Genomic DNA, 22401 nt, shown 5'->3' on the forward strand with positions numbered 1-22401 from the left:
AAAAACAACAGTAAGCAACACGTTGCAAGTGTTGATAGAGAGAGCATACATGCACCAGAAGACAGAGTAGGGTTGATACATTGTTTAACATACAAAACAATCTTTTCATTTGTGGGAAGACCCGTACAAGACCATAACATCTGACAGCCATTATGACTGGTATAGCTAAGAATACCAGAGACAAGGTCCTTCATGCAGCATCAGAAAGGTTGATGAAGTTGTACATCTGCGGTTGCTCTCGTACAATACATTTGTGAATGATGCCAAATATCATGAAAGCTGCATTAAACACCACATCTCTGCTAGACTAAAAAGGTTATGGTGACATACTGAGGTCTGAGGAAGAAATTAGATGATCCAACTGAAAAGCTCATACAGCATTACAATCTGTGGAATGACACAGAAGAAAGTCCAAAGTGTGCCCACAGTGTGGAGCTGCAGGTAAATCAAGAAAGGACATGGACCAGTGTCTTCAGTATGTCATCATAAACCTTAGTTTAGTGTCATCACTTCAATTTCTTTAGAGAAAAGAGTTTTGCCAATGACTTCAATTAACTTATAAGCCATAGATACTGATCTGCTGTTTTTTCTTTTTAATCTGGCAGCTGCTATATTTAATTGTAGAGATATGATTTTTAAGGCAGCGTTTATGATATTTGGCATCATACACAGAGCTATGGGTACGAGAGCAACCACTGATGTACAACTTCATCAACCTTTCTGATGCTGCATGAAGGACTGGTCTTGTACTGGCCTTCCCACAAACGTTTTTTTTTTTCTTTTTTTTTCATATATATTTTTACCCGTATTAACTCTTATACTGCTTTGAACGTTCCTGTTCGCCCCAATCCCCAAGAGACTTCCGTGCCGATACGGCCGTTCGTTCGTTTGATGTTTTTTATGGATTATGATAAAAGCGGTCCTTGCACAACTTTTGAATGCATAATTGGTCGTTGGTGTCGTTTTGAGGACAGCCGGAAACCCTTCATAAAAAAAAAAGTAAACAGACTGTCCTGGCTCCGCCTGCCCAGTAGAGAGCGACTCTGAGCCTGCCTAGCTGTTAGTCTTGAGGGACTATATTGTTTTTTCATCGGACTGTTAGTAGAGAGAGAGAGAGAGAGAGAGAGAAACGTTGGTAAAAGCGATCATTTTGTCGGAAATCAGTTGTTTTATAGTATTAGTAGTATAGTAATTGTAGTAGGTAGTAGTATTTAGCAGTACTAGAATATTGAGATGTATTAGGCCAAGTAGTTGGCCAACTCAGCCTCAACTTGCTGGTATCATTCCGCCGCCGAAGCGCGACCCAACCCCCCCGGGCCGAGGGGCAGCAGCCAGCAGCAGATCCACGGATAGAAACAAACTTTTGTTAGAATTAGGATTACACAACCTACCCATGTTGTTGACCCAGGACCAGCGAATGGTGGTGGTGGTCGTGATGATGATGATGATGATGATGAAGAAGAAGAAGAGAAAAAGATCACTGTAGCCGTTGGTATTGAACATAAAAAGATTCCATTTCTTGGTGCTGTTGGTCGTGATGATGAAGATGGTGCCAGTCGCGAAGAACCGGGGTCCAAAAGTGGATAAGAGCCTCATATTGTGGAAACCGATCCCGACGGAGCTCGACCCCCGTGCAGGATGGATCCGCGCCCGGCACAGGGGCTCACATCGCCGCAGCAGCAGAGACGATGCACCGCCGCGCCGCCACCGCGAAGAGACAGACGAAGAATGGCTTCCGCGAGACCCCTCGGAGAACAGATGCCATGATTCTACAGTCCAAAGTGGTAAGACGTAAATCCAGTGCATGTATACTGTATGTGATAAAATCGCAGGGCCGCGACCCTCTAGTGTGATAAAATCGCTTCAGGCGTTCTTTCCACCGCATCCGTGATGAAGCCCTGCAGGCTCAAGGCTCAAGCCGAGGCTTGTCAATCAGACCATGGTCTGATTGATCTCTATTGCGAATAAACCAGTGGGATCCGGTCTAGAGCCCGCCTACTGCATCCGGCTATTTACACGTACACATACATGCAAGAATTGTTTCCGTATCCGGACCGGATCAGCAATTTGATCCAAGCATAGAGTTAGGATCCAAGTGCATGAGTTTGTTTTTGTCGCTATACAGGACACACGTGGAGTTCCTATCACGCGCGTGCACTGCACAGCTACTATGATTTTTTATTTGATGGGAATTTAGGATTTATTGGCTTAGTTTGTGTGTGCGTGCGTACGATGCGTGTGTGTGAGAGAGGGAGAGGTTTCTTTAGTCTACATCTCTGATGATGATGATGTAGCCTTTCAATTCAATTCAAAGGAGCTTTATTGGCATGAGAAAACATACGTTTACATTGCCAAAGCAAGTGTTACAAATAAAAACTGTTGAAAATGGGGAACATATATACAGTTGGAGGGAGTACAGCTTTGTGTAAACAGAGCTATGTTGCATTGTGACATTTTATATATTATACATACAGGGTATAAAGGGCATTTCACTGTGACAGTAAATGCATGGTAACTATTTACTATATCTGCATTTTATGTATTACATATGAACTTATTGTAAGTCACTCATATTTGCTAATGTCAAAATTGTAAATTGATTTGTTTACATATAAACTATTTGATATTTTCCTGGCTTTAGATGATGAGTCGGATGGAGAGGTGCCGGGGACTCCTTGTGTTCTTAGGTCTATACCGTTTGAAGGTAAGGAGAAAACAAAAACTGATGCATTTTGTATAATTCTATAGCATTTTAGAGTAGATACAGCTATCTGTTTGTTCAATGCTTTTATCATTTACATCATAATGTCATGGACCTGTCTGAGACATGCTGGGTGTGTAAATAATTGATTTCATTTTGTGCACATCATGTTTACTAGTTTATATTTTACTACTGTGATTTCAGAAGAGTCGAGTGCAGCACAGCCTACTTCTTCATTGCCACATCGTGGTCATCCAAGGACAAGGATAGGTAAAGAACACCTTTTTTCTGTAAATCAGACTTAGCACCAGACGCGTTGTGAGCTTGTAGATCGGCTATTTTCAGCACACAACCAAGTGTAAAATCAGTCATTACGATGCCATCAAGGCCTGCCAAAATAGATTTTAGTCGACTAAATCAACTGTAGATTTAGTTACCTAAAATCTTATGATGATCAGTCAACTAAAACTAGACTAAAACTAAAAGACATTTTATTCAAAAGACTACGACTGAAACAAAATCAAAATTTGCTGTCAAAAACAACACTGCTTACTCGTAGTAATTATGTATTTGTATAATTTACAGATCGACCATGGGCTCGTGTACGTGGTAGGTGTAGGGGTGCAGAGTTCAGCAGACCCGGAGGAGCCTGGCTGGAGTGAAACAGAATGGAGCCAAGAGTCCCAAGATCCAGTGGACTACCTGGAACTGATAACACAGGTCCAGATGCAAAGAGTGGTGACAGGATGTTCAAAATACGCCCAGTTCTAGATTATCTCCAAAATCCGTGAACTGTACAAACCAAACCAAGATATTTCCATTGATAGGTACACTTTTATTCAAAGGGCGCCTAAATTTCAAGGTCTACAATCCACAGAAACCAGTGAAATATGGGATAAAATCTTATATTCTCTGTGATTCAGGTACAGGTTACTGTTTCAATATGAAACCCTACTGTGGAGAATCTGTTTCCCTGCTTGAGACGGTTGAATCACACACACACACACACACACACACACACACAAACACGCACGCACGCACACCCGCACGCACACACGCACACATACACTCTGTAGACATGTAGTGGTTGAGGCCTGTGTAAGTGCAGGTAGGCCACAACCTTTTTCCATTTGCAGTATTACAATTGAGTTCTAGTGTCTAAAATGTTGTTTTATATTTTATTTTTATTTTCATCAATCATTTGTACTGTACTTCAACCTAAAAAGAACCCTGAAAGCAGAAGCAGGATTCAGGCTGAATCTCATGTCACTGTGTCAATGTTCTGCACTGCTCCTTACTACTGCTCTTACTTCTCTTACACACTAAAAGTGTGTAAAAAGCACTTGTTTTTATTTTTTTGAATTTGTTTGTAAACAACCACTGAGCACAGGTGTGATGTTACTGTGTGATTTTACTGCCAACAGTAAAGGATAAAGAGAGATTTCTGCCTGAAAATGTTTCCTTCACAAAAATGCATTTTTCTCAGCTTTATGTTCTCAAAGAGCTGTTTTTTAGGCCATATTCAGCAGCTTCTAGCTAATGAATAGAACATGATAAAGACACAAAATCTTTTTCTGTTGCAAAGTAGACATTCTATTCTTCGTTGCCATATAATTGTTGTCTTTATAGTCAAAGCCAATTTTCTCCAGTAGGCCTTCAAAGATGAGCGACAATTCTCTGGCAGTGGATGGAGCTTTTTGTTAAATTCTGTGGCAGTAAGAGAGTTAAACAGGTTAAACGATATCAGCCATTATCAGTCTTCTTGATGAGACAAGTTCAAGTTCATTCATTGTTTGTACCCAGAAGGTCAATTTGGTTGCAGCAATATATAAAAGCATACATCAGTCACAGAAGACTTGTACAGTTATTGTTTGTTCTACTACATGATACATGATAATTACCTTATTTTGAAGGAAAGTAAGTATGTCAAATTTGTAATTTTATGTATATGGGTTTTATGAACATCACCATCTCTCTGTTCAGCAAAATGTATACAGTACATTGAAGGCCTTTTGCTGTGGCCTTTTTGACATTTTGGGTCTTGTTTCTTTCCTTTTTCCAAATGTTTACCACATTGATGAGATTTGGAATGTTTGTGGATCACTCTCCATTCTGTTTAAAACATAAAAAATTATAATAATAAACACTTTGTACAGTATCGATGTTGTACGTACACTATCATTAGGTTCTCTTCGTTTATGCAAACGAATCGATCACTAGTGAATATTTCAATGTTGAAACTTTTAATAGATTACAAGAAAGTATTAACTCCCACTCACATATGTTTTCTACTTTTCACCTGAATGTTCAGCGCCTTACTAGCCAGAATAAGTATGACCGTCTTGTACATTATCTATCTTCACTAAAAACCCCCATTGACTTTGAATGGGGGACTCCGAAAAAAAAACTAGAAACTTTGGCGCCACATAACTCTGCCATACTTTTGCCTAGCAACGTGATTTAAACTTTAAAATGCACACACAACTTTGGTCTTTTTCCAGCCAATAGGGATGAGCTGTAATTGATTAAGCCCCGCCCCCTCTATAACAGGAAGTGCCCTTTGCCAAACAGGAAGTGCCTCTACATCTCATGAACCGTTTATCGTACAGAGTTGTGGCTGGTATCATATGACTTGATTAAGAGTCCTTAACCTTAATTGACGCTTCCTTCGCCAAACAGGAAGTGCCCTTCACCAAACAGGAAGTGCCTCTATAACTCATGAACCGTTTGTCGTACAGACTCGCGGCTGGTGTCATACTTTTTTTTTTTCTCAAAAACATTTTTTTTCTCAAATTTTTTTTTTCTCAAAAATTTTTTTTTCTCAAAAAACTTTTTTTCTCAAAATTTTTTTTTCTCAAAATTTTTTTTTCTAAATTTTTTTTTCTCAAAAATTTTTTTTTCTCAAAAAAATTTTTTTTCTCAAATTTTCTTTTCTCTCAAAAATGTATTTTTCTCAAAAAACTTTTTTTTTCTCAAAAAACTTTTTTTTTCTCACAAAACAATTTTTTCTCAAAAAACTGTCGTTAAAGTGCGACCCGTGATAACGGCCAAAAATGTGCCAAAACGCCACTAATTAGTCGAAATGGCTGACTTCCTGTTTGGTTTCTGATTGGCTGCTGGCCTTGTGACGTGGGTAGAGCTGCGAGGGCCCGGTCATCGCTGCTTGCAGCTTTAATTCATTAATCGTCCATGACCTTAATTGGGGCCTATTTCGCCAAACAGGAAGTGCCCCTCACCAAACAGGAAGTGACCCTTTATCTCGTGAACCGTTTGTCGTACAGACGCGTAGATGGCATCAAATGACTTGATTAAGAGTCCTTAACCTTAATTGGGGCCTATTTCGCCAAACAGGAAGTGCCCCTCACCAAACAGGAAGTGACCCTTGATCTCGTGAACCATTTGTCGTACAGATGCGCGGGTTGCGTCAAATGACAAGAATAAGAGTCCTTAACCTTAATTAGGGCCTATTTCGCCAAACAGGAAGTGCCCCTTACCAAACAGGAAGTGACCCTTTATCTCGTGAACCGTTTGTCGTGCAGACGTGCGGGTGGTGTGAAATGACTTGATTAAGAGTCCTTAACCTTAATTGGGGCCTATTTTGCCAAACAGGAAGTGCCCCTCACCAAACAGGAAGTCACCCTATATCTCATGAATTGTTTGTCGTACAGACGCGTGGGTGTCATCAAATGACTTGATTAAGAGTCCTTAACCTTAATTGGGGCCTATTTCGCCAAACAGGAAGTGCCCCTCACCAAACAGGAAGTGACCCTTTATCTCGTGATCCGTTTGTCGTACAGACATGTGGGTGGTGTCATATGAAGAACCATAATGTTAAAGCTTATGCAAAAAATGCTAATGTTAAAAAATGTAACGCTAATGCTAACACCAACCGCTACACAAGGTTGCACAGACTTAGCGAGCTGCAGGCACACTTAAAATTTCTTAGAAATTTTATTTTCTAGTATATTGATCTATTACCTGCTTATTGTAAATCGCTTTGGATTAAAAGCAACTGCTAAATGCCTAAATTGTAATTATTACAGGTTCCTATGCCAGGTCTTTTAACTGGCCCATCCAAACTGCATTTACCACAATGCATTGCTGTGTGTCATTACAGGTTATGCCAGACCTTTCAACTGGCCTGTTCAGACTGCATTTTCCACAAGGCATTGTTTTGTGTCATTACAGGTTCCTATGCCAGACCCTTTAACTGGCCCATTCAGACTGCATTTCCCACAATGCAGCCTGTCCGCCAGGACCGCAGGGTGTCGATGGGAGTGAATGGAGATCTGTACTTCTCCAATGTTCTGTTCAACGACTCTGTGCACGACTACTGCTGCAACGCTCGCTTCCCGCACAAGAACGCCGTCCACCAGAAGAGACCTGTGGTTGTCAAGGTTCTCACCAGTGAGTGGGCTTGGAGATCTAATCTTTCTGGCATGCAACTGTTTTAGTTTATCTTACATTGAACTTTATTTATTCAGGGAAGAATGCAAGGACGCCCTGAGTACAACATGTTCACAAGAAATACAAAAAATACATGCTATTTTAAATAAGGTGCAATAGATAGGTAGGTAGATAGATAGGTAGGTAGGTACTAGGTAGGTCGGTAAGTCGGTAGGTAGATTGATGCAGTCATTTATGGAGGTTGGCTATTTTCGGTGCTTGATACCACACTGAACCTTAGTTCAGTGTGGTATCAAGTGCAGAGTCAATACTGGAGATGTGGCGTAACGTCATGGATTTCTACACAGAGAGGGCTTTCAACATAAGATGCTGTATTCAGGTTCAGGAGAGTTTGGACAAGACAAGGTTCCGCTGGGCCAGAGGGTTGGGGGTTCCACTTGGCCAGAGGGTTGGGGGTTCCACTAGGCCAGAGGGTTGGGGGTTCCACTTGGCTAGAGGGTTGGGGGTTCCAGAGGGTTGAGGGTTCCACCAGGCCAGAGGGTTGGGGGTTCCAGAGGGTTGGGGGTTCCACTAGGCCAGAGGGTTGGGGGTTCCACTAGTTCAGAGGGTTGGGGGTTCCATAGGGTTGGGGGTTCCACTAGGCCAGAGGGTTGGGGGTTCCACTAGGCCAGAGGGTTGGGGGTTCCACTAGGCCAGAGGGTTGGGGGTTCCACTAGGCCAGAGGTTGGGGGTTCCATAGGGTTGGGGGTTCCACTAGGCCAGAGGGTTGGGGGTTCCACTAGGCTAGAGGGTTGGGGGTTCCACTAGGCCAGAGGGTTGGGGGTTCCATAGGGTTGGGGGTTCCACTAGGCCAGAGGGTTGGGGGTTCCAGAGGGTTGGGGGTTCCAGAGGGTTGGGGGTTCCACTAGTTCAGAGGGTTGGGGGTTCCACTAGGCCAGAGGGTTGGGGGTTCCAGATGGTTGGGGGTTCCACTAGGCCAGAGGGTTGGGGGTTCCACTAGGCCAGAGGGTTGGGGGTTCCAGAGGGTTGGGGGTTCCACTAGGCTAGAGGGTTGGGGGTTCCACTAGGCTAGAGGGTTGGGGGTTCCACTAGGCTAGAGGGTTGGGGGTTCCACTAGGCTAGAGGGTTGGGGGTTCCACTAGGCCAGAGGGTTGGGGGTTCCACTAGGCCAGAGGGTTGGGGGTTCCACTAGGCTAGAGGGTTGGGGGTTCCAGAGGGTTGGGGGTTCCACTAAGCCAGAGGGTTGGGGGTTCCACTAGGCCAGAGGGTTGGGGGTTCCACTTAACTCATCTAGTGCCATTCCCGAGATATCTCGCGAAATGTACTCGAGTATCTGTAGTGCCATTCACGGGATATCTCGGGAAAAGTAATTAATATATTACTGTAACGGCGAGTACATTACCGAGAAGAATGGCCGGCGGTCCGGAGACGAAATCCGTCGCTGATTTCGCATCATCACGGCTCCACGAGCACAAAATAGTCCCATCCATAACATTGAGGTGGACGGGGGATCTCATCTTTAATGTCCATTATCTCAAAACTACACTTTAGAAGCTAGGATGGAGGCAGATGCTCGCTTATGTTACACAGTTATAAAAGCTCCCGGTCGGCCATTACACAACTCCACGTGGACACGGATCGGTTCCGGCGCACGATCCGATGACGTCAGACCGGAAGTGATTGCGCGGTGGACTTCTGGCCTTCAAAATAAGACAACGCAAGTGAATGGGACCTGAAGGAGGCACTTTGGACATTATAATCCGTTAATGTCTGGGGCTCAGAATGAGTTAAACTGGTGTAACAACGCCTATACTTTACCCTCCATAAGAGTAAACAGGTTACGCTCTGGGGAAGAGTGACACGTAGACTGTGCAGGGATTGGTTAAGCTCTGGGGAAGAGTGACATGTAGACTGTGCAGGGATTGGTTAAGCTCTGGGGAAGAGTGACATGTAGACTGTGCAGGGATTGGTTAAGCTCTGGGGAAGAGTGACATGTAGACTGTGCAGGGATTGGTTAAGCTCTGGGGAAGAGTGACATGTAGACTGTGCAGGGATTGGTTAAGCTCTGGGGAAGAGTGACATGTAGACTGTGCAGGGATTGGTTGAGGAGAACAGGGGAGGAGCCAGTGAGGGGGGAGGGGCATGTGAACACTGTGTTGCTTTAATTCAACCATTGTCAACCTTTATTCATGTGTTTGGTCCTAACCCGAGTCATAATGAATTAATGGATGGATTGATTAATGAATTGTACCGCTCCCTTTCCCCACTAGCATCAGTAACCTTGTTCATAATTATGACAAACTAATGGACTTATTTAACATGCTGTTTTATTTCAGACAATCCTCTAAAATGACTCAACATTTACTGACTGTGGTGAGTTTATGTTGGCCTGTTTTTGATTTATTTATTTATAAAACCTGTTTTACTCAAATAATCACACTCTGCTCGTTGTGGCGGATTCCCTATTTCGTTTGTCAGTCAAAATGCAAAGTGCTGAAGTGTGTGTGTGTGTGTGTGTGTGTGTGTGTGTGTGTGTGTGTGTGTGTGTGTGTGTGTGTGTGTGTGTGTGTGTGTGTGCAGTGCGCTCCATAGCGGAGGCTGCCCCCTCCTGGTTGTCTCCTAAAGGTGCATCCAGTAACATCAGGGTTCTTCAGGGGGAGGAGCTTCTGCTGGAATGCATCGCAGCAGGAGTGTGAGTGTCCACGCACGCACGCGCACACACACACACACACACACACACACACACACACACACACACACACACACACACACACACACACACACACACACACGTAATGACACACATCTATTGGCGCTCACTTGGTGGTTCAGGTTAGATGTCTACATACACATCTATTAGTTGGGTCAAAATGGCAGTTCCGTGACCGTGGAGAGCAAAGGTCCGTTTCTCAATGGATTTGTCATCTAGGAGGGTTATTAAACACATTTGGCCGGGGTGTCTTTTTTTAAATGGCTGGGAAAATGTTTGACAGCTAGGGTAATTTTCAGTCTCATTCACTTACACTAAAAGGGAAAAATGACTCCCAAAAAATCTGCTTTAAGTGGGATGTGAGGGGTCAAACTACGGGTTTTTAATTATTCTGAATCCATTTCAAGCATTTGTTTTGCATGAAAAACATTCCTTGGGCTAAAAACGGACCCCAAAAGACTGTGAAAATCGTATTTTGGGGCCATTTCTTGCCCAAGGAATATTTTTCATGCAAAACAAATGCTTGCAATGGATTCAGAATAATTAAAAACCCCTAGTTTGACCCCTCACATCCCACTTAAAGCAGATTTTTTGGGGAGTCATTTTTTCCCTTTTAATGTAAGTGAATGAGACTGAAAATTACCCTAGCTGTCAAACATTTTCCCAGCCATTTAAAAAAAGACACCCCGGCCAAATGTGTTTAATAACCCTCCTAGATGACAAATCCATTGAGAAACGGACCTTTGCTCTCCACGGTCACGGAACTGCCATTTTGACCCAACTGAATAGTGACAAAGCTTGAACAGGAGGTTAACAGAATTCATTGGAGTCTATGAGGGAAAAGTGACATGACTGCATTGGCAGAACTCTGTAATACAAGGCTCTGGGTTTAGACCATGGTTTCTGTCAGAAAGCCCTGAGGGGACTTTTCTCCTCGTTGTTGTGACCTTGTGAGTAGGGAATGGGATGGAGCTCGTTAATGTTATTGATAACGAGCACCTTATTGATCCTGCTTATTGATCCAGGCTTTTATCAGCCCACTGTTGAGCCTTTTATAATGTTATTGATAACGAGCACCTTATTGATCCTGCTTATTGAGACAGGCTTTTATCAGCCCACTGTTATAATGTTATTGATAACGAGCACCTTATTGATCCTGCGTATTGAGACAGGCTTTTATCAGCCCACTGTTATAATGTTATTGATAACGAGCACCTTATTGATCCTGCGTATTGAGACAGGCTTTTATCAGCCCACTGTTATAATGTTATTGATAACGAGCACCTTATTGATCCTGCTTATTGATCCAGGCTTTTATCAGCCCACTGTTATAATGTTATTGATAACGAGCACCTTATTGATCCTGCTTATTGATCCAGGCTTTTATCAGCCCACTGTTGAGCCTTTTATAATGTTTTGTGGAAAGATGTGAGACGACAAATTCTGAACAGAACTGGTATCTTTTTTTATTGGCCAGTTGTTGTGACTGTGAGTTTGTGGCGTCCATCATGAAGAAGACAATTGACAAAAGTAACAAATATCATTAAATATCATTAAAACAATCATTCATTAGTGTGCAATAGGAGTTAAATGGCTTTATATTATGAATAGTACTGTAATAATGTCTTGATGGCCTCTTGTCTTGATTGTTCAAACATGACATCATGAGCCACTATGCTGGATAACAAGCTTGATAAGCCCAAAACGTATTGATTCGGGTACTCAAGGTTATGGAGCCTCCATCCCTACTTGTGAGTGACCTTTACGTGACCTTGTGACCCCTCCCATGCAGGCCCACTCCTCACATCAGCTGGGTGAAGGACGGGGAGCCCCTAGTGGCGACGCCCAGAATGAAAGTGAAAAACTACAACAAGATGATCCAAATCCCCAAGGCTTCCTTTGAGGACCAGGGAGAATACACCTGTACCGCTACCAACAAACTACTCTACATAGAACATACCATCACTGTTAAAGTTAAAGGTTAGTATAAACTACACCTGTACTGCTACTAATAAACTACGATGTATAGAACATACCATCACTGTTAAAGTTAAAGGTTAGTATAAACTACACCTGTACCGCTACCAACAAACTACGCTACATAGAACATACCATCACTGTTAAAGTTAAAGGTTAGTATAAACTACACCTGTACCGCTACTAATAAACTACGATGTATAGAACATACCATCACTGTTAAAGTTAAAGGTTAGTAGTTAAACTACACATGTACTGCTACTAATAAACTACGCTACATAGAACATACCATCACTGTTAAAGTTAAAGGTTAGTATAAACTACACCTGTACCGCTACCAACAAACTACGCTACATAGAACATACCATCACTGTTAAAGTTAAAGGTTAGTATAAACTACCATATAAACTACCATAGAGGACCAGGGAGAATACACCTGTACTGCTACTAATAAACTACGCTACATAGAACATACCATCACTGTTAAAGTTAAAGGTTAGTATAAACTACACCTGTACTGCTACTAATAAACTACGATGTATAGAACATACCGTCACTGTTAAAGTTAAAGGTTAGTATAAACTACACCTGTACTGCTACTAATAAACTACGATGTATAGAACATACCATCACTGTTAAAGTTAAAGGTTAGTATAAACTTGTAACTGTTGCAAACTTGTAAACTCACATTGAGAAGACCAAGTGTAAAGTGAGTGCGAGGAATAACATCATCCGTAAGCTCACTGGCACAACCTGGGGTGCCAACCCACAGACTCTAAAGTCAACCGCACAAGCTCTCTGCTACTCAGCTGCTGAGTATGCATGCCCAGTATGGGAACGATCTGCCCATGCCAAGAAGTTGGATCCCGCCCTCAATGCTAGCTGCCGCCTTATTACAGGCTGCCTGAAATCAACACCTACAGACCGTCTGTACATCCTGGCAGGCATAGCCCCGCCAGAGATACGACGAAATGCAGCAAGCAAAAAAGAGCGCCAACAGCAGTCTAATGACCAAAGACACCCTCTCTTCGGCCATGTGCCAGCCAAAAGCCGCCTTAAATCCAGGAAAAGCTTCCTGAAGAGCGTCCAGCCCCTCGGAACACAGAGCATCAGCAGTGAAAGAGTCACTCAGTGGGAAGAAAGACTAAACAACCTCCCACCAGCAACAACAATGGAGCTAAAGGCGAGCGAGGCACTCCCCCCTGGAGCAGACACCAACTACGCAGTGTGGAAATGCCTTAACAGAATAAGATCTGGTGTTGGACGCGCAAAAGCCACTCTCGCTAAATGGGGATACTTAAATGACGGGGATGCTGTGTGTGACTGTGACACTGAACAGCAAACCATGCAGCACCTCCTGATATGCCCCCTGCTGGAACAGCCATGCACAGCATCGGACTTGGCAGAGTTTAATGAGAAGGGACAGCAATGTGTTCAGTTGTGGCTGAACCACATCTAGCCAAGCCTTGTAACTGACTGTCTTATGGACACGACAAGAAGAAGAAGTATAAACTACACCTGTACTGCTACTAATAAACTACGATGTATAGAACATACCATCACTGTTAAAGTTAAAGGTTAGTATAAACTACACATGTACTGCTACTAATAAACTACGCTACATAGAACATACCATCACTGTTAAAGTTAAAGGTTAGTATAAACTACACCTGTACTGCTACTAATAAACTACGATGTATAGAACATACCATCACTGTTAAAATTAAAGGTCAGTAGTTAAACTACACATGTACTGCTACTAATAAACTACGCTACATAGAACATACCATCACTGTTAAAGTTAAAGGTTAGTAGTTAAACTACCATATAAACTACCATAGAGGACCAGGGAGAATACACATGTAGTGCTACTAATAAACTACACTACATAGAACATACCATCACTGTCAGATATTAGATCTATAGATACTAGTAAGATGCTTCAAGCAACCTCTCCTAAAGGGCGAGGTCGCGCCATGTCTTGTGATGTATATCAGACCAGTTACCCATTGTTATGACCCTAGGGTCATTATTTGGTATTTCTCTGCTGCCTTGTCTTTTTCCCTTCATTTTCTGAGTGGTGAGGAGTGAGTGAGTGAAGAGAGTACCAGCTGGTGTGACTGAGTGGTTAATTACTAGGTGGAGCTACTGCACGACTGCTGGTGATTGGAGCATGTGACTAGGATTGGGTCTATAAAGATGGCTGCCACCAGTCCCTCTGGTGTCTTCCTCCCTGCCAGTCTCCAAACTACGCCAGTCTTGTGTTTCTTGTAGTCTAGCCCTTTGCCAGTATTTTAGAAGTTCACTGCTAACTGGGGTTAGGCTGGGTACTGTAGGGGTGGGTGTCTTTTCTATTGTGTTCAGTGTTTATTATGAGTTTCTTGGTTAGGTAAGATGCCTGGGTTTGTTTTGGGTTATAGGTAAGCATAGGTTTTCTTTTATGTAAGTAGTTGTTGTACAGATACCCACCCTGAGGTAATGTGTTTCTTGTATGATTAATAACCTGTAAATAAACCACTGTACTTGTGGCTTTTTATACTGGTGTTGGCTGGATATTTGGGGACTGGGAAGGAGGGGGTCCATTTTGTGTTGCGGTCCCCACCCCTAGACTAGTGACCGTAACACCCATATATGGAGACCCCTGGTACCCATATATGGAGATCCATGTACCTTATATGGATATATGCTGTGAGACCCCAAACATGCTTACTCAGTTATCAGTTATGTGAAAGTCCTATGACGTCTATGACATCTGACATCATACCCTTTGTTGCCCATACATGGAGATCCCTGTCTGTAGTACCAGCCACACAGATATGGGCTGTCTTGGCCATTCATGGATTCTGTTAGTGTGGTATGTTGCTGATGTGGCCTCCCATATGAAGACCTGATAGATATGGGATTAATATTGATGACATCAGGGAACTCCATATATGGGCATAAAAGGGATTCTGTCCCTGATATCACAGTGATGTCAGAGCGGCAAACCCACGTCGGACATCCAGAGGTCCAGGCGGAGTCAGCATGTGCCGTTTCACATACCACAGATCTATAAATGATAACATGTACTTCACATACCACAGATATACTGTGTATATGATTAGATCTATAAATGATAACATGTACTTCACATACCACAGATATACTGATTAGATCTATAAATGATAACATGTACTTCACATACCACAGATATACTGATTAGATCTATAAATGATAACATGTACTTCCAGCTGCTCCCTTCTGGTTGGAGAAACCTGTAGATCTGGTGTTGGCTCCGGAGGAAAACGGTCGTTTAACGTGTCGCTCTGACGGCGTTCCTCGACCCACCATCCGCTGGTTCATCAACGGAGAGCCAATCGAAAGTAATTATGATTATTGTTAAATGTATTTATTACGTAAATACATTTCCTCCTGGTGGGGGCTCCTCACTGGCAGGTGAGTCAGTAGGATACAACAGTACGTCCTCCCGGTGGGGGCTCCTCACTGGCAGGTGAGTCAGTAGGATACAACAGTACGTCCTCCCGGTGGGGGCTCCTCACTGGCAGGTGAGTCAGTAGGATACAACAGTACGTCCTCCCGGTGGGGGCTCCTCACTGGCAGGTGAGTCAGTAGGATACAACAGTACGTCCTCCCGGTGGGGGCTCCTCACTGGAGGGTGAGCCAGTAGGATACAACAGTACGTCCTCCCGGTGGGGGCTCCTCACCGGGTGAGGTGAGACAGTAGGATAGAACAGTACGTCCTCCCGGTGGGGGCTCCTCACTAGGTGAGGTGAGTCAGTAGGATACAACAGCAGTGACACACACATGTGTTCTGTTCTGGAGAAAAGTGGGTAAAAAGCAAGCAAAAACTATCTACAGTAGGGATTAATGGGACAGGCTGATTCTGCTCTGTGATGTCAGCAACACAGCTGCATAAGGCTGACCTTATAGTACACAGTGATGTAAGCAACACAGCTGCATAAGGCTGTCCTTATAGTACACAGTGATGTAAGCAACACAGCTGCATAAGGCTGACCTTATAGTACACAGTGATGTAAGCACCACAGCTGCATAAGGCTGACCTTATAGTACACAGTGATGTAAGCAACACAGCTGCATAAGGTTGACCTTATAGTACACAGTGATGTAAGCAACACAGCTGCATAAGGCTGTCCTTATAGTACACAGTGATGTCAGCAACACAGCTGCATAAGGCTGTCCTTATAGTACACAGTGATGTAAGCAACACAGCTGCATAAGGCTGTCCTTATAGTACACAGTGATGTAAGCAACAAGGCTGCATAAGGCTGTCCTTATAGTACACAGTGATGTCAGCAACACAGCTGCATAAGGCCTTCCTTATAGTACACAGTGATGTAAGCAACACAGCTGCATAAGGCTGACCTAATAGTACACAGTGATGTAAGCAACACAGCTGCATAAGGCTGACCTTATAGTACACAGTGATGTACGCAACACAGCTGCATAAGGCATATTTATATTTATAAGGGAGGGGTCGTTTTTTATTGAGGGGTACTACTGGAGAAAATGTATAAGCCCTGATATAAAATGCCATGACCCTCCCTCTCAATTGGGGGAAAAATCAATGACCCTCCCCAAGCATTAAAAAATAAAAGATTGCCCCTCCCCTACAACATGACATTTACCACAGTAAAATTATGCCTAAACCTAAACGTATAGTGAGTCAGAACAGAGAAGCAAGTTCTGGGTGGGCACTGTGATTTTTTTTTTTTTTTTTACTGTAAATGAATATGTTTTTTTAGGGATAAAAACGGGTGTGGGCAAACACATTTCCAAATATAAACTAACACACCCTCCAAACTAAAGTAACACACAGTGAGTAGCCAACTGATGCTTGTGTAAAAGCCAATGTGGACATCACAAAAAAGGTGAGAAAACAGCTGCCATTCATTTTGTGCTGTTGATTGCCTGTGGTCAAATCTGGGTCAAATGCGCATTTTCAATAAGCGATCGTTAACCTAATGTTACATGAATGGCAGTGTTACTGGACTATTTTGAATTACAAATTGCATGACCCTCCCTTGAATTCAAAGTGAAATGAGCAGACCCTCCCTAGGACTGAAATTAAAATAGCATGACCCTCCCCTATTTTCCTCCAGGGGGTGCTGTTCATAAAAAAAACGATTTCTCCCTAAGGCATCCAGGTGTCTATTGTACTGTTATTTCTGTTATATTGTAATGTTTATGTTTATCGTACAGCGGCCACGCCCCACCCCAGCTGCCAGGTGTCTACTGTACTGTTATTTATGTTATATTGTAATGTTTATATTTATTGTAATATGTTTATTGTAATGTTATATATTATATATTCTCCATACAGCGGCCACCCCCCACCCCAGCCGCCAGCTGTCCAGGGACACGGTGACGTTCCGCTCGGTGACCTTAGAGAACACAGCAGTTTATTATGTTATATTATAATGTTTATGTTTATTATAATGTTATATATATATATATATATATATATATATATATATTACAGCGGCCACGCCCCACCCCAGCCGCCAGGTCTTGGGGGACACGGTGACCTTAGAGAACACAGCAGTTTATTATGTTATATTATAATGTTTATGTTTATTATAATGTTATATATATATATATATATATATTACAGCGGCCACGCCCCAGCCCCCAGCTGTCCGGGGACACGGTGACGTTCGCTCGGTGACCTTAGAGAACACAGCAGTTTATTATGTTATATTATAATGTTTATGTTTATTATAATGTTATTTATATATATATATATATATATATTACAGCGGCCACGCCCCACCCCAGCCGCCAGCTGTCCGGGGACTCGTTGACCTTCCGCTCGGTGACCTTAGAGAACACAGCAGTTTATCAGTGCAACGCTTCCAACCAGTACGGATACCTGCTGGCCAACGCCTTCCTCAATGTGCTGCGTACGTAACACACTGTGTGTGTGTGTGTGTGTGTGTGTGTGTGTGTGTGTGTGTGTGGGGGGGGGGGGGTCTTTTTGCAGAAACCAAAGACTCTGATTGGCTCTGTAGAAGACATGATGATGTGAATTCAGACGGTGTAGAACAGGGATTCCCAAACTGTTTTGTCTCAGGTCACCCCATAAATATTGTTTTAATCCGAGGCACCCCAACATTATAATTTTCACCAGCACCTTATATTTATAGCATATCGTCGTTGTCGGGTGGAAACCTTGTATGTCCAAAACCGTTTGTTTTGTATTTATCATCTATAAAATGTAATAAATTAGTGAAAACAGCAGTAGATCGGCTGTTTTCACTAGTTTTGTGTGACAGTCTTGTATGATGAAGCAGGGCTTTGCTTTAACCAAAAGACACATTTGAAACTTGGAGATACGAGGTTTCTGCCCGACAGTGACGATATTTTAGTGATTATGTTGCGAGGAAAACGTTGAGATAACAGCCATTTTGGTTAGAACTGACTGAAAATAACTTTGTACTTCAAGTTAAAATGATACTAAATATTTTTTCAAGTGTCCAAATAAATTCAAAATATTATCAATTGATCTCGCGGCACCCCAGGGTGCCCCGTCACCCCAGGGTGCCCCGTCACCCACTTTGAAAACCCCTGCTCTAGAAGACACATGATTGGCTAAGCCTCATCACATGGTGCCAGGTGGAGGCCAGGATTAGCCTAATTTCAAACCTGGAAATGATGATCAGTGGTTGTGGTGTTGTTTGTTCCTCCAGACTCCACCCCTCGTATCCTGGCTCCGCGGGTGGAGCAGGTGAAGCTGGTGGAGGGAACGCGAGTCTTCTTAGACTGTCGCTACTTTGGTTCTCCAGTTCCTGAGCTACGATGGTGAGAACATTGCACAGTTACCAGCATGGTGAACAAACTGTCCATACAGCATGGTTTACATAAACTCAGCACAAAAAGAAAGGAAACTTGACTCCGGCTCATTATATCTCCCCTTTAATAATACGTTTTATATCATTTTTATCATTGATTCGTCACCTTTACAACGAGGTACAGTTTGTAAGCATCGGGCATTCGTGGAATGAGCACCACAGCCAAACGCGTGGGTAGCGCCGAACCAAAATGTGCCAACATTCGGTCCATTATATATCCCACAAATGGTATTGTGTTTGATATCATTGTTATCGTTGATTTGTACGAGGTACAGCATCTAAGGATCTGGCATTCGTGGAATGAGCAACACAGCCAAACGTGTGGGTAGCGCCCCTCCAAAAATGGCCTGCCAGGCCAGTTCATTGAATGATTGCACTCTCCCACAGTAATAAGGAAAAGAAAAAAACACTTATCACTTTGTTAATTTTAATCTTAGTGTCAGGGAAGCCCAGAATGAGAGTAAATACCAGCAGAACAGAATATTGTAATTTTAATCTTAGTGTCAGGGAAGCCCAGAATGAGAGTAAATGCCAGCAGAACAGAATATTGCAAGCCCTTTTGGTCTGCGCTACTGCGCACAGGTTTGACTGTGCCCGATGCTTACAAGCTGTACCTCGTTGTAAAGGTGACCAATCAACGATAACAAATATACCAGTAAGACTCCCTAATCGGGAGATAAGCGACCAACGGTCGCTTATCTCCACAAATAGGCCAAAAGTTTGTTTTACCAATTATCAAGACATACGGGCAGTTGACAGTTTGCCATGGTTACTCATTGAAGTTGAATCTCCATATATGGAGATAACCTACGCATCACACTAAGTCTGACCTCACCAGCCCATATTTGGGCATGAGCCACTTATGTCTCCATATATGGAGATATGATGACATCACACTGTCCTCAGCCGATGATGTGGCGTGATGTCATACAATACACAAACGAGCCCTACAGTATAAAGGGGCAATTCTTGCCAGGAAAGAAGCATTTCTTTGACTCAGACCTTATCGCCAGGGTTGGCTTATAGCAGCTGTCGGTAGATAATGCCGGTCTTATATAAGGGTCATTTGTGTACGGTGTAATTTGCCATGGTTACTCATTGAAGTTGAATCTCCATATATGGAGATAACCTACGCATCACACTAAGTCTGACCTCACCAGCCCATATTTGGGCATGAGCAACTTATGTCTCCATATATGGAGATATGATGACATCACACAGTCCTCAGCCGATGATGTGGCGTGATGTCATACAATACACAAACGAGCCCAGATATGAGCAGGGCAAAGGTGTGACGTGTGACGTGTGACGTGACGGACGTGACGGACGTGACGGACGGCCGGTGGAGGTTTTGATACTAAACTGCGACCTTACGGTCGCAATAAAACACAATACACATTGGTATTATTTAACACATGGCCTGCTAAGGTTTATAACATTTATAGCTGTTGCTGCTGCCACCATTGACTTACGCTTTGTTTTGACGTGCCTCGCAAGCTTCGTGCGTGTGCACGTGCGTGTCCAGAGAAGATTGAGGAGGATAATCCATTTGTTTACAAACGCTCGCGAAACTAAAATCCAAAAATCGCGGTAAAATCGCGGTAAAGTGTCGCCGTGAAAACAATCAGCTCTCTGCTTCCATGGGGCTGTTTTCATGTGCTTCTTGGATAAAGCCGTTCTTATGTTTCAAAGTAGAATCTAAAGCAGGGGTGCCCAACCAGTCGATCGCGGTCGACCGGTAGATCGCGGGCTGGTTACCAGTGGACCGCGAGATGATTTCAAAGAAATAATTTATTAATTCGGGGGGGGAGGACATACATCGGGCGTTTCAGTGAAACGACTCCGAGCGAGTGGATGATGTTGACTGAACTCAACTCAACGTGTAGCAGAGCATGTGAGCGGAGTGGAGCGGCAACTAAAGCCGCTCCGCGCTCCAGAGGGCTCTTGTCCCGCTCGCTCATCGCTCTGGTCGGCCACCGCACCGCTCCGCTCCCCGCCGCTCCGTCGCTCACGTTGATTTTCGCATTTCTCGCTCCGCGCTCGCTCCACGCTCCGCTCAGGGTCGTCAATCAGAGTCACCAGCCAAAATAAAAAAAGGATTTTGCTACCATATGCGAAACACTTTCTCCTTTGCTTTGCACAACAAGTGTTCCCAACACAAATGCCTGCGGTAACGTTACGTGAGCCTCGGCTTGATGGAGACCTGCGTTCACTGTTACAAAAGACGCCATCTAATCTAAGGCATTGTATTTTTTAATAAGACGGGCAATATTAAATCCAGCTGGTTATTGATTAATCACCACAACCGAGAGACGGAGGCGAGTCGTGGCGTGTGTTTTTCAATCAGTCTCACTTGAATTCGTATCCGTTGACTGGCTGGTGATATATAACTTAACTGACACAAGGTAGGCTATGTATTATAAACATAGCCTACGTGTGTGGATGAGTGAAATCGTGATAAAGGGAATTCTCTGTCTGTTCTCCTCTCCATCTCCACGGTGCCAACAAGGCTTCACTGCACTAGTAGGCTACTGCGCACGGCTCTGTTTTGTTGGAAACATGCGGCGCGCGGCCCCAATAGGGTCGGCTTGGAGCGGAGCGGAGCGGAGGAATGGAGCGGAGGAAATTCCTCGCTCCAAAGCCGCTCAGACCCATTTGAATTTGGATCAACCTACCTGTGTGAGTCTGCTTTTTCTCACATGAAGTTCATCAAGTCAAAGTACAGAGCCACAATGACAGATGAGCACCTTGTGGCCTGCCTAAAACTTGCAACCAGCTCATACAACCCTGACTTTGACAAGCTAGCCTCCTCTTCCCAGTGCCAGGTTTCCCACTAAGGTAGAGAGACTGACATGGAATAAAGGACAAAAAAAAAACTATAAAAAAACTATAAAAAAAAAAAAAAAAAAATAAAGAAAAAAAAAAACTAAACTGTGTTGTCAGTGCATAATATGCAGAGTGTGCAATAAATGGTCATGCTGTCTGTATGCCCAATGTGAGAAGTTGCAATCGTTTCATTCAATTACAATTCCTACTATACAGTATGATTACAGTACAGTACAGTGAGTACAATGTTATAATATCTATTAATATTTTCTGTTTTTTACATGTATATTGAATGGGTGTTACGGTACATTTTGGGCTGGTAGCCCTCAGCTAGGTGCACATTTTCAAAGTAGACCTTGGGTCAAAAAAGGTTGGGCACCCCTGATCTAAAGCAATGTTAAGTCCTTCCGTGATGTCTTCCCTAGAGGGGCTGCCTGCACTGACTGGGTGACGTAATGCACTCAGGTCATGCAAAGGGCAGCTGCAGCCTCAAAAAGTTAACTGTTTGTTGCCTCGTCTGTCGACGAGATAACTTCCTGTGGCAGGGGGACACCTAGTGGCCATAACTCGTCCCTGAACGAGTTTGGCTCCCCAAGTGTTAAGGGGAGAAATAATGGACCTAAGTCAAGTTTCCTTTCTTTTTGTGCTGAGTTTAGAAGTCAGTTGTGTTTCACATATTCATATATCTTTCATTTATTCATTCCATAAATATTTTTCATCACAATTGTGCTTGTAGTCCTTCACTAGCCCCCACCCCAGAGCCCCCCCTGTTGGAGCCTAGGTGTCTGGACCTCTAGGCTAGCGGTTCTGTTGGAGCCCAGGTGTCTGGACCTCTAGGCTAGTGGTTCTGTTGGAGCCTAGGTGTCTGGACCTCTAGGCTAGTGGTTCTGTTGGAACCTAGGTGTCTGGAC

The 22401-nt window shown here is 43.4% G+C and overlaps 2 protein-coding genes across 2 annotated transcripts in view; both read left to right on the forward strand.

The window, feature by feature from the left end:
- Window positions 1-22401, forward strand: part of nfascb (neurofascin homolog (chicken) b) — a gene marked incomplete at both ends in the record, with an annotated part of 89637 nt that overhangs the window by 9104 nt on the left and 58132 nt on the right. The window contains 6 exons of the mRNA XM_080733923.1: window positions 6890-7108; window positions 9689-9800; window positions 11611-11798; window positions 15026-15157; window positions 17573-17716; window positions 18503-18614. Coding sequence (XP_080590049.1) covers window positions 6890-7108; window positions 9689-9800; window positions 11611-11798; window positions 15026-15157; window positions 17573-17716; window positions 18503-18614 — 907 coding nt within the window. The remainder of the gene's footprint in view (window positions 1-6889; window positions 7109-9688; window positions 9801-11610; window positions 11799-15025; window positions 15158-17572; window positions 17717-18502; window positions 18615-22401) is intronic.
- Window positions 1533-3692, forward strand: LOC308291621 (uncharacterized protein). Its single transcript, XM_080733678.1, has 4 exons — window positions 1533-1784; window positions 2642-2704; window positions 2906-2971; window positions 3287-3692. The coding sequence occupies exons 1-4, from the start codon at window positions 1538-1540 to the stop codon at window positions 3361-3363; spliced, it is 453 nt and encodes a 150-aa protein (XP_080589804.1). The 5' UTR covers window positions 1533-1537; the 3' UTR covers window positions 3364-3692.

The sequence above is a fragment of the Nannobrachium achirus genome (genome assembly GCF_963921795.1).
Source record: "Nannobrachium achirus genome assembly, chromosome: 9".
NCBI lineage: Eukaryota > Metazoa > Chordata > Actinopteri > Myctophiformes > Myctophidae > Nannobrachium > Nannobrachium achirus.